The sequence below is a fragment of the Otolemur garnettii genome, unplaced genomic scaffold (assembly GCF_000181295.1).
Source record: "Otolemur garnettii isolate 467f Iridium unplaced genomic scaffold, OtoGar3 scaffold00031, whole genome shotgun sequence".
NCBI lineage: Eukaryota > Metazoa > Chordata > Mammalia > Primates > Galagidae > Otolemur > Otolemur garnettii.
Genome location: NW_003852426.1, coordinates 5,549,327 through 5,562,077, shown reverse-complemented (window position 1 = coordinate 5,562,077; position 12,751 = coordinate 5,549,327). Strand labels below are relative to the sequence as shown.

Sequence of the window (12,751 nt, the reverse complement as noted above, 5' to 3'; positions counted from 1 at the left end):
TGAGGCTCTGTCTCAAAAAAAAAAAAAAAAATAGTTAAAGTGTGCCAAGGCACAATGGTTGAAAATCACTGGTCTAGAGGATATGGAGATAAAGCCAAAGCCACCAATCCACTACAACTTCTTAATCTTCTTTTGTTTCGATTATAAAAACATCTAAATTGTCAAATCTCAGCTCCTCTCAAATCCTGCCAAGGTGAATACAGGCAGCAGAGAAAGCCCCTTCTGGACTTCTGCAACTTTGCCTGGCTCTCCTCCCACATACCAGACTCCAGGAGCATCACAAAGCTGTCACTGCCATCACTGTCCACCGAAATCCGGTCCTCAGGACCACCACTATCCAATGAGACACCATCAAATGACTGTTGAGATATTGTCCTCTTCATGGAGAAAAATCGGAGTCGAGCAGCACTTCCACTCACTGGCGCTGCCACAATCTCATCTGTCTTGGCCATGGGCTCCCTGTTTAAAAATTAAAAAAAAATACAAATGTGGCTTTGCAGACATATTTGTACCCACTCTTCCAATACTATTCTCCTTAAGCTCAGACAGTTACTGTGAATATATACTTTGTTGACATCACCTAGACCAACTAACTACAGCAGAGGTGCTAATGAATGGTACCTGAAGCCACCTACATTCATTCCAGAACAGTTTACTAAATAGCTTCTATATGAAAGACACCATAATAGACACGAAGCAGGAGTGAGTGAGGTGGATAATTTGATGAATAAAACATCCTTTGTTCTCAAGGACTAAACATTATGTATAAGTCAACATGTTTCAAGGTACATATACAAAAATGTTTATACTTTTTAAAATAAGAGAAGGACCGAGGCACAAGGCCAAAGGTTAGACAATATCAAAGAAGAAAGGAGATCCAAGAATAGCTCTATGGAAGGAGATGGCATTTGAGGTGGTCCTTTAAGGACTGTGAAAGAAATAGAGAACAGGGCATCCTAATGGGAAGAAAAGGCACATATAAAGGCACACAGCCGGAAACAAAAAGATATTAAGTAGCTTAGACCAGATGAAGCATAAGTTTTGTTGGGGAGAACAATGGAAGTTAAGTTAGAAAGGCACAACACAATGAAAACAAATCTATAAAGACCTCTTTATCCTATCCTCCCTTTTTATAGATAAAGAAATTGACCTAAGGTCATGGTTCAAAGTGAGATGAAAGGGCGGCACCCGTACCTCAGTGATTAGGGTGCCAGCCACAGGCTGGTGGGTTTGAACCTGGCCTGGGCCACCTAAAACAACAATGACAACTTCAACAAAAAGATAGCTGGGCATTGTGGCAGGCACCTGTAGTCCCAGCTACTTCGGAGGCTTAGGCAAGAGAATTGCTTAAGCCCAAGAGTTTGAGGATGCTGTGAACTGTGACACCATGGCACTCTACCCAGGGGAACAGCTTGAGACTTTAACTCAAAAAATAATAATAATAATAATAAGGCAGAACCTGTAGCTCAGTGGGCAGGGCGCTGGCCCCATATACCAAGGGTGACAGGTTCAAACCCAGCCCCAGCCAAATTCCAACAAAAAATAGCTGGGCATTGTGGCAGGCACCTGTAGTTCCAGCTACTTGGGAGGCTGAAGCAAAAGAACTGCCTAAGCCCAGGAGTTGGAGGTGCTGTAAGCTATGACGCTACAGCACTCTACTGAGGGCAATAAAGTGAGATTCTGTCTTTAAAATATAAATAAATAATAAATAAATAAATAAATGTGGAATAAAAAACCCCAAGTCTCCTAACTTTCCACTTTGTGCTTTTTCTTTTTCTTTTTTTTTTGGATGCAGTTTGGCCGGGGTCAGTTTCAAATCTACCACCCTTGGTATATGGGGCTAGCCCCCGACTCACTGAGCCACAGGCGCCGCCCCCCACTTAGTGCTTTTTCATGAGTTACAGCCAGAGATAGAAAATCTTGAATAAAAGATTATATATTAAAGTACTCTGAAATCTTTAAAGTGCTATATGAATATATCATAAGTGGGGTGGTGCCCATAGCTCAAACAGCTAAGGTACCAGCCACATATACCAGAGCTGGCAGGTTTGAATCCAGCCCAGGTCTGTCAAACAATGACAACTACAACCAAAAAATAGCCAGGCATTGTGGCAGGCGCCTGTAGTCCCAGCTACTCTGGAGGCTGAGGCAAGAGAATCGCTTAAGCCCAGGAGTTGGAGGTTGCTGTGAACTGTGACGCCACGGCACTCTACCTAGGGTGATAGTCTGAGGCTCTGTCTCTAAATAAATAAATAAATATAAGTCCAAACTAAATTCGAGAAAAAGCCTGAAGGTCTTAGAGTAGGAAAATAACAAGGTCACAACTGTGATTTGGGAAGTTTGATCTAACTTTTTCAAACAAAAAGACCCCTGATGCAGAAATCAATTAATATCTAAATCAATTAATTATTAAAATTCCACAACTAGGAACGGACAGGAAAAACTAATGTGTGATTCCGTAGAAAAGTATGGTCTGGTAGCAGCATCAGCATCCACAGAGAACTTGTTTGAAATGCAAGTTTTCAGGCCTAACCTCATACCTACTGAATGAGAAATTCTAGTGGGTAAGGCTCAGCAATCTACATTTTAATAAGCCCTTTAGAAGACTCTGATGTACACTCAAATTTGAGAATCTCTGATCTAAGAATTATGGTCAAAACATGACAAATATGAGGAAAAGACCTAAATTACGGTGTAGAGTTTGAAGGAGTAGTAGAATGCTATAAACAAAGGAAGAACAAACAAATCTGACAAGGAATTTAACTTTATATATGTAAGTTGTAACGCACTCCTGAGAGATCCAGGTGGAGCTATGTCTAGTAGATTTAAATATTTTTAAATGAAGAATAGGGTGGGGGAGGGAAGTTAGGGTTGAAAATATGGACTACAGCAGAAGTAGAGACAATAGCCTACAAAGTATTAAAAACAGTAGACTGGCCAATGTGGTTCAATCTGGCCAGATTATAGGCCTGTGATGGCTCAGGCCTGTAATCTTAGCACTCTGGGAGGATAAGGCAGGAGGATTGTTTGAGTTCAGGAGATCAGCCTGAGCAAGAGGGAAACAACATCTCTAGTAAAAATAGAAACATCAGTTGGGGCTCAGCACCTCTAGCTCAGCAGCTAGCGCACCAGCCACATACACTGGAACTGGTGGGTTCAAATCCAGCCCGGGCCTGCCAAACAACAATGACAACTGCAACCAAAAAATAGCCAGGCATTGTGGCGGGTGCCTATAGTCCTAGGTATTTGGGAGGCTGAGGCAAGAGAATAGCTTAAGCCCAAGACCTTCAGGTTGTTGTGAGCTATGACGTATGGCACTCTACCCAGGACAACATAGTGAGACTCTGTCTCAACAAAAAAAAAAAGAAAGAAAAAAAAAGAAAAATTAGTTGGGTGTCCTAGCCACATCTGTAGTCTCAGCTACTTCAGAGGCTGAGGCAAGAGGATTACTTGAGCCTACGATTACTAGGAGCCTTTGAGGTTGCAGTGAGCTATAATGAAGCCGCCGCACTCTACCCAGGGTAACAGAGTGAAACTCTGTCTCAAAAATTAAAAAATTAAAAAATTAAATAAATAAAAATAAAATAAAATAATAATATAAAATAAAAAGCATACACTGATATAAAACTGAATGTTTGGCAAATGTATCAATAATCTTAAAACTGTCCTAGCACTCTGGGAGGTCAAGGCAGGTAGACTGCTTGAGCTCACAAGTTCGAGACTACCCTGAGCAAAACCAAGACTCCATTTCAACTAGAAATAGAAAAACTGAAGCAAAAGGATCACTTCAACCCAAGTTGGAGGTTGCTGTGAGCTATGAAGCCATAGCACTCTACACAGGGCAACAGCTTGAGACGGTCTCAAATCATCATCATCATCATCATCATCATCTTAAAATTGTCCATAACAGCTGGGCATAGTGGCTCATGCCTGTAATCCTAGCACTCTGAGAGGCTGACCCAGGTAGACTGCTTGAACTAGAACTTTGAGACCAGCCTGAACAAGAGTGAGACCCCATCTTTACTAAAAAAACAAAAAAGCCTAGCCAAATGTGTCAGGTGGCTATAGTCCCAGCTACTCAGGGGGCTGAGGCAAGAGGACTGCTCAAGCCCAAGAGTTTGGGTTGCTGTGAGCTATGATGCCACCACACTCTACCCAGGTGACAGAGTGAGAATCTGTCTCAAAAAAATAATTAGAGGGGCGCCTGTGGCTCAAAGAAGTGGGGCGCTGGCCCCATATACCAGAGGTGGTAAATTCAAACCCAGCCCTGTCCAAAAACTGCAAGAAAAAAAAATAACAATAATAAATAATAATTAAATAAATAAATAAAAATGTTCATAGCATTTTACCCAGTAAATTTACTTTTAGGTTTTTATTCTAAAGAAAGATTTAGATGGGCGGCATCTGTGGCTCAGTCAGTAGGGCACCAGCCCCATATACGGAGGGTGGCAGGTTCAAACCCGGCCCCAGCCAAACTGCAATAAAGAAATAGCTGGGTGTTGTGGTGGGTACCTGTAGTCCCAGCTACTCAGGAGGCTGAGGCAAGAGAATTGTCTAAGCCCAGGAGTTGGAGGTTGCTGTGAGCTGTGTGACACCACGGCACTCTACCGAGGGCAATAAAATAAGACCCTGGCTCTACAGATAAAAAAAAAAAAAAAAGAAAGACTTAGGTATGGCCGGGTGCGGTGGCTCACACCTATAATCCCAGCACTTGGGAGGCTGAGGTGGGTGGATTGCCTGAGCTCACAAGTTTGAGACCAGCCTGAGCCAGAGTGAGACCCCCCGTCTCTAAAAAAATATCTGGGCATTGTACCAGGCGCCTGTAGTCCCAGCTACTTGGGAGGCTGAGGCAAGAGAATCACTGAAGCCCAGGAGTTTGAGTCTGTTGTGAGCTATGACACCACAGCACTCTACCAAGAGTGACAAAGTAAGACTCTGTCTCAAAATAAAAAAAAAAAAAGACTGATTGAGATACATACAATTTTCAGAAAGATAACATTCACAAAAATAAAGACATTTAACACAGCATTGGTTCTACTTGAGAAAAACTAGAAACAGACTAAATGACACCCTCCCCAAAGAGTGGAATGAATGAATAAATTATGATATAAGGTCTGACAAATATTCAAACTCATCTAGAAAAAAGTGCTATAAAGCAATTTTGGAAATTTTTTTTTTTTAGGAATTAGGCAATCACATTTTAGTCAATAAATATGGACATTTTGTTAACTAGTTATTGGGTAGGAAAAAAGTGTGGTACTTTATCAAGAATTCAAAAGATAACACTACCTTGAAAACAAACTGCCAAAAATCTTTGCCCTTAAACTCTTCCCCAATGATAGAACTGGAAGTAACAAAAATTTTATTCAGAATATTTGAAAGCTGAAACAGATTATTTTGTACATACATAATCTGACAACCCAACAAATAAATGGTTGATAGAGTGAATTTCAGAATTCTTTCTGTAAAAACCATCAGAGCTGTCATCGTACAAAGATGACAATAAGCTTGCAAACTTGCAACCATGCACTTACGTTAGCAGCATCATACAAAAAACTCAGGAGGGTTTCACAACCTTGGTATATCATTGTCTCATAGCTGTTTGTGTTCTCCCCTGGCAATGTACTGCTAAGTGGCATTCATTATTGTTGTTGTGGGGTTTTGTGTGCTGTTATGACAACAGTTCTGATGGTCACTCCAGAAAAAGATTTCCAAAAGTGCTTTGAAGAGCGGACTAGGCACTGGCATTGGTGCATGGCTTCCCAAGGGAAGTACTTTGAAGGTGACTAAAGTGCTATTCAGCAATCAGGTATGTAGCACTTTTTCTAGGATGAGTTCACAAACAAATTGTTAGACATCATATATCCGTTGGATAAACTATAACAGATAAATTAAAAATCATGTATTCAAATACCTAATGGAAAAATATTCTCAATAAAACAGTAAATGAATAAAGCAGGATATTAACATAGGAGAAATAATATAATCCTTCATTATATTATTGTTGTAAAAATAATACCTGTGTATATCATATGCATAAAGATGCACAAGCACCCAAACAGACACATAAAGACTGGCAGAAAATTGACTCAGATATAAATAAAATTTATCTGAGGATAATATCATTACAAGTAAATTTTACATTTTCTTCTTTATTGTTCTATTTCTTGCACAGTCAACTCAATGAGGACAAGCCATTTTTATAATTTAAAAATCTTAAAATTAAAACCAAAATGAAAAGAGTATGTACAGCCTAGCTTCTTGGAAAACTTACATGTATAGGATAAAAGGAAGAAGAGAGCAGCCAAGGAAAAAGAGAAGACTCCTTCAGAGAAGTGAAAATAACTGGGCAGAGTTACAAATGCTCAGAATGAATAGATAAGCCAAGTAAACTATCACAGAGGAGTCCTGAAGAAGAAAGACTGAGAAAAGGCCACTGGCTTGGGCAGTTAGGAAGTCACTGCTAGTATTTCTAAAGAACTATTTCACACACCTTTCTCTTTTTCATCTTTCTTCTTTTCCCATCTCCCTTACTCATCTCCATTTAGAAAAAGCAGCACATTTGTGATCAGTAGGCCAGGTTTTCTTTTCTTTTCTTTTTTTGTTTTTTGAGACAGAGCCTCAAGCTGTCGCCCTGGGTAGAGTGCTGTGGCATCACAGCTCACAGCAACCTCCAACTCCAGGGCTTAAGCGATTCTCTTGTCTCAGCCTCCCAAGTAGTAGGGACTACAGGAGCCCACCACAACACCCAACTATTTTTTGTTACAGTTGTCATTGCTGTTTAGCTGGCCTGGGCTGGGTTCGAACCTGCCAACCTGGTGTATGTGGCTGACACCTTAGCTGCTTCAGCTACAGGCACCGACCCAGTGAAGCAGGTTTTCAATCCTTGCCCATCGCTCACTAATTGCATAATCTTGAGCAAGTTTCTTACCTCTTTGAGCCTCAGTTTCTTCATCTGTAAAATGGGGAGTAAAATTAGTACCTGCCTCATAGGGCTGTTATAAGAATTCAGTGTATTGCTCGGCACCTGTGGCTCAAGTGGCTAAGGCGCCAGCCACATACACCTGAGCTGGCAGGTTCGAATCCAGCCTGGGCCTGCCAAACAACAATGACGGCTGCAACCAAAAATAGCCAGGCATTGTGGTGGGCACCTGTAGTCCCAGCTACTTGGGAGGCAGAGGCAAGACAATCGCTTGAGCTCAGGAGTTGGAAGTTGCTATGAGCTGTGAAGCCACAGCACTCTACCCAGCACAACAGCTTGAGGCTCTGTCTTAAAAAAAAAAAAAAAAAAAAAGAATTCAGTATAGACTCAGTGTCCATAGCACAGTGGTTATGGCGCCAGCCACATACACCAAGGCTGGCAGGTTCAAACCTGGCCCAGGCCTGCCAAACAACAAGGACAACTGCAACAAAACAAAAAAATAACCGGGAGTTCTGGCAGGGAACCTGTAGTTCCAGCTACTTGGGAGGCTGAAGCAAGAGAATTGCTTAAGCCTAAGAGTTGGAGGTTGCTGTGAGCTGTGACGCCACAGCACTCTACTCAGGGTGACAGCTGGGACTTTGTCTCAAAAAAAAAAAAAACAACGAAAAACAAAAAAAAAACAAGAATTCAGTGTATTACTATTTTAAGTATTTAGAATAGTGCTTGACAAGGCACTAGGAAGGACTCAATAAATGTTGGCTAGCATTATACTTTTCACCCCTTTAAGTTTTCCTCTTTCCTTTCTCCTTGGCTGCCTATCACAGCAGGTACTAGCATACCCACAGGTATTGCTTAGAGACCTATATAAGCCAATCCATTTAAACAAAAGCTTCAAAACACTCATCTTCATACCACAGTCTCTAAACCACAAAGTGTCCCAGCAAAGATTTCCTTTAGTCTTCACTACCTTTCCTAAAACCACAAGGCACCCATGGGAAAAGCCATACTCTTCTACTCTACTGACTATGCATTTCTGTGTTTCTCCGCTAACTCCCTACTTAGCATCTCCACTGCTTAACACAAAGCCCAGAACACAGTAAGGGCTCAAAAATATTTGTTGAAAGAATGGATGCAATTCTTCCTTCTCTATTACTCTGGTAGACATTGATAAGGTACCAAAAAGAGCAAGTTCAAAGCCCAACTATTCTATTTGCAAGATACAGGATGCAGCACTCATCCTTTCTAGAGCTTCAGTTTCCTCAGCTATAAACTGAAGATACAAACATCTTAAGCAACCATACCTGTCTGCTGTGGGTATCAGATCAGACCAAAAATTATATGAAAACCCTCTGAAAAGAATATCATACAGATTTCAGGTATTATTATTCTGGTATAGCACATCTGTTGCAACAATGAGTCCGATAAAGAGGAGATAATCTGACAAGAAGAAGCAATAAATGTTGATTTGAAAAATGCTATTAAGTAACCCATTCTTGCCGGGTCCGATGGCTCATACCTGTAATTCTAGCACTCTGGAGGCTAAGGTGGCTGGATTGCTTGAGCTCAGAAGTTCAAGACCAGCCTGAATAAGACTAAGCCCCAATCCCTACTAAAAATAGAAAAAACGAGCCAGACACTTTGGCAGTCGCCTATAGTCCCAGCTCTCAGGGGAGGCTGACACAAGAGAATCACATGAACCCTAGAGTTTGAGGTTGCTGTGAACTGTGACAACACGGCACTCTACCCAGGGTGACAGAGTGAGACTCTGTCTCAATAAAATAAATAAATAAATAAGCCATTCTATGCATTCTCCTGGACTACATGGTGCTTCCCATCTAAAGTATACACAGCAGAGGCCTTAAACCAGTAGTTCTCAATCTTCTTAATGCCTCCTAATCCCACAGCCCTTTAATACAGTTCCTCATGTTGTGGTGACCCCCAACCATAAAATTATTTTCAATGCTACTTCATAACTGTAATTTTGCTACTGTTATGAATCGTAATGTAAATATCTGATATGCAGGATGTGTTTTCATTGTTAGAAAGGGGTCACCACCCACAGGTTGAGAACTGCTGCCTTAAACTGAATGGTCAGAAGTAGGAGGAAGAGATGAGGCAACTGAAGGAGGCAAATAACCACTTACTTGGCTGGAGGCAAAGACAACATCTTGTGCATGGTGGAGGTCATTCGATCTCTGCCCAGACTGAAGGCATCCTTAGTCAAAGATACAGCTTCCTTGGTGAAGTCCACAGTGGCGTGTAGAGCCTCTTTAGTGGCACCCTTAGTCATGTGAATAGCACTTGACAATTCTCCCTCAATGTTCTTCAGAGGGATGAGCTCACCCTGTCCATTCACAGCAGTATCCTGGCCAGCTGGGGGCTTCAACATAGCTGGTGAGCTGACGGCTTGGGTTCTGCTCAGTCTTTTGGCCTCTAGGGACTCAACTGCCTCATGGCCTTTCCCTGCCAAGTGCTGGGCCAGGGGGCCTGAGTCATGCAGTTCTCCATTGCTATGTGGCCTCCCCTGAGATGCATCCAGATTTTCAATGCTATTATCCTCTGGGACCTTCACCGGGCTTGCTGGGCCCTGATCTGAGAAGGCATCAGACTTTAGTTCCCGATCATCTGAAGGAGACAATTCTGAACCTACGAGACTGGTGCTATCTGAACCTACAGAGTCAGTATCAACAGCCCCAGGAGCAGGATGCATAAGCAGAGCCACCTCAGCACTGGGAATTAAGACTCCAATACAAGCTGTTGGGTCCTGCAGGGGAGACCCAGTCATGGCCTCTGTATCTTTAGTCAGCTGCTCCTGAAGCCCCTGCAGCACCTCCTTCAGGCGGAGCAGAGCCAAGTATTGGTAGTGGTCAAGCCTTACGCAGACATGGGATGGGGAGTGTACTAGCATGTGAATATCTGCTGCATCCTCCAGCTCTGTCAGGGGCCCTTTGTTGTCCACAACACTACTGTCTTCTCTCAGAATTTTCATGACTTCCGGAAATCCTGATAAACTTTTCAAATCATGCTCAGTCTTTGACCTCTGATGGTGTACAGAGTCAGAGGCAATGACCTCAGACTGGACAGGACTACCAAAACTGGCTGATGATTTCAGTCTCCCCTCTGAGGCCAAAAGGAGATTCTGTGCCTGAGCTTGCTGCCAGCGGAGGGGTAGGCAGGCCCAAATGGACAAGGGGAAGGGGGCCACAAAATTTAAAGTATGGCCTTTGAAGTTCTCTGTTCCCTCAAAGTCCAAGGAGATCTGGGTGAAGTGGATAGACCAGAGATCTTGGGAAGCCTTAGGCCTCTGGGGAGGGATAGTACTCGACTGAAGCAGGTGGGAATCTATCTGGAAGGCATGATGCAAAAAAAGCATGTGCAGAAGGCTAAAGCCACCTGGAACCTTAGGGAAGTGATCATAATTGGAATGAAAGAACTCAGTAGCAGCAAAACCCCGGAAAAGATTCTGGAGGTCTGAACAGCCACAATTTGGGGCATGACGTGTATTGGTGGCAATCATGCCTGATGCAGAGAAGACAAGGGCCTGGGGACGATGCAACTCTGCCTGTTCTCTCTTTTCCAGTGGAAAGCTCACCTTGAAAGAAAAAATGAAACACAATTCAGAATGGCCATCTGAGTATCTCAGAACACTACTATTAACACACATATGCAAGACCACTTGGGCTGTAGAACTGTTTTCGTACTTCTACCAAACAGAACAGAACTGTGGAATATAGCAATTGCAAGAATTCAGCTGTGGCTACCAACAGGGGACAAAAGTTCCACTCTCTCCCTACCTTCAACCGAAAGGCATCCAGTCGGATGTCCAAGTGCTCATCTTTCTGACTTGAATTTTCCAGCTTGTAGATAGCTTTGAACTGCTCTAAGCTATGGTATAAATCCAGACAAAAGAGGTTTCCCCAGAGCAAGCTGACAGGATCCATAGTAAACATCAGACCATTTAATTGAATGTACAGATTGGGACAAGGAACTATAAAAGCAGAGGGAAAAAAAAGAATCATCATATACAAAGCAACAGGTAGACTCTTAGTGTCTAATATATTTATTTTATAATCAAGAGAGCAAAGATACATATTTATACAGGGCAAAGGTGTTTTTTAGGGGTTTTTTTGTTTTGTTTTATTTTTGAGACAGAGTCTCAGTATGTTGCCCTGGTTAGAGTGCCATGCTGTCACAGCTCACAGCAACCTCAAACTCCTAGGCTTAAGCAATTCTCTTGCCTCAGCCTCCCAAGTAGCTGAGACTACAGGCGTCTACAACACCTGGCTATTTTTTGTTGTGGTGGTCATTGTTCTTTAGCTGGCCCAGGCCAGGCTCAAACCCGCCAGCCTCAGTGCATATAACTAGTGGCCGTAACCACTGTGCTACAGGTGCCGAGCCACAGGGCAGAGTTTTTAACAAAAGTATGCTAAATTAACTCAAATACCTAAAACTCTTTAAAAAGAAAATATAAGCAGTGACTCCAAAGCTGACAAATATGAAAAGAATTAGCTAGAGAAAAGAAATGTTCAGCTCTTTTGTTTACCTGGAAGCTCCTGATTATCTGGGAAGTAATACTCTGTGAACTCAATATGAATGGCAGAGACCTGAGTGGGTAAGTTGTGGAGTTTCCGACTGCAGGAAAGGAGTGTAGATGGCTTCTTACTTGGTTGTCCAGCTGTAGAAACCTAAACAATCACAACTTACTGTTAGCATCTATAGCAATATCCAGAATGGGATTCCATTTCTGCTTAGGAAGCATAGGCCTGTACCATTCTTCCAAAGCTGTCAAAGGAAGTACAGTGCTTTTCATCATATTCCAGGCATTCTCATACCTGCCTCACACTATCTACAATTTAGTTTTTTCAGGAGAAGGTAACACATTCAGAGGAAAACTGAGAGAATTCCCAGTCCTGATCTCAACATGCTCAGAAAGAAACAGATCAAATTGTCAACCTACCCTAAAGTAAGGTACAGTGCCTGAATTCACAAACTTTGATAATACTATTCCAGATGTCTTCCAAGTGAACTGCTCTGCCCTTTTCCAACTATGTTTCCTCATGTCCTCACCTGGTGGATGTCCAGGTCATCCACCCGTACTACCATGCAGCTTGAGCGCAAGCGATTCCATGCTGGAGGCCAAAAGGCAGCCTGGCGGCTCTGAGAGGGGCTTCTCTCAAGAGAATTCTTTCGAGGACTGGAGAGAGGATCTAAATAAAAGGAAGATGGAAAGAAGAGTAGCAAATATATTCAACTCCATTATTAATAGAATCAGGAAAGTAAAAATCCTAAATTTTTTTTTTAACTTTTTTTAGAGACAGTCTCACTCTGTCACCATAAGTACAGTGCCAGGGCGTCGAGCTCACAGCAATCTCAAACTCTTGGGTCAAGCAATCTTCTTGCATCAGCCCCCTGAGTAGCTGGGATTACAGGTACCTGCTGTAACACCTGGCTAGGTTTTTCTATTTTTAGTAGAGACAGGGTCTCCTCCTTGCTCAGGCTGGCCTTGAACTCCTGAGCTCAGGTGATCCACTAGATTTGACCTCCCAGAGTGCTAGAATTGTAAGTGTGAGCCACTGTGCCCAGCCAAAAATCCTAAATTCATTAATGCTATATGTAGGAAAGAAAGTTTAACATTGCCTAGCTTCTATATGAAACTAAAAAATTATATTCTCCTTCAAACCAAGGTAACGAGATGATGACAGTTTCACTACAACATTACAGGTATACCTGAGGATAAAGCAGTCTCTGTAAGAAAAAAAGTCAGTGATGATTGGCTCAGCACCTGTGGCTCAAGCAGCTAAGGTGCCAGCCACATAAACCTGGGGGGGG

General features: G+C 42.4%; 1 protein-coding gene across 2 annotated transcripts in view; it reads right to left on the bottom strand.

The window, feature by feature from the left end:
* UHRF1BP1 (UHRF1 binding protein 1) overlaps positions 1–12,751 on the bottom strand; it is an 83,495-nt gene that overhangs the window by 10,311 nt on the left and 60,433 nt on the right. For both annotated transcript variants that reach the window (XM_023512888.1, XM_023512889.1), the window contains exons 11-15: positions 11,990–12,129; positions 11,466–11,607; positions 10,717–10,910; positions 9,067–10,514; positions 263–459 (exon numbers count right to left, since the gene is read on the bottom strand). In XM_023512888.1, the coding sequence (XP_023368656.1) occupies positions 263–459; positions 9,067–10,514; positions 10,717–10,910; positions 11,466–11,607; positions 11,990–12,129 (2,121 nt within the window). The remainder of the gene's footprint in view (positions 1–262; positions 460–9,066; positions 10,515–10,716; positions 10,911–11,465; positions 11,608–11,989; positions 12,130–12,751) is intronic.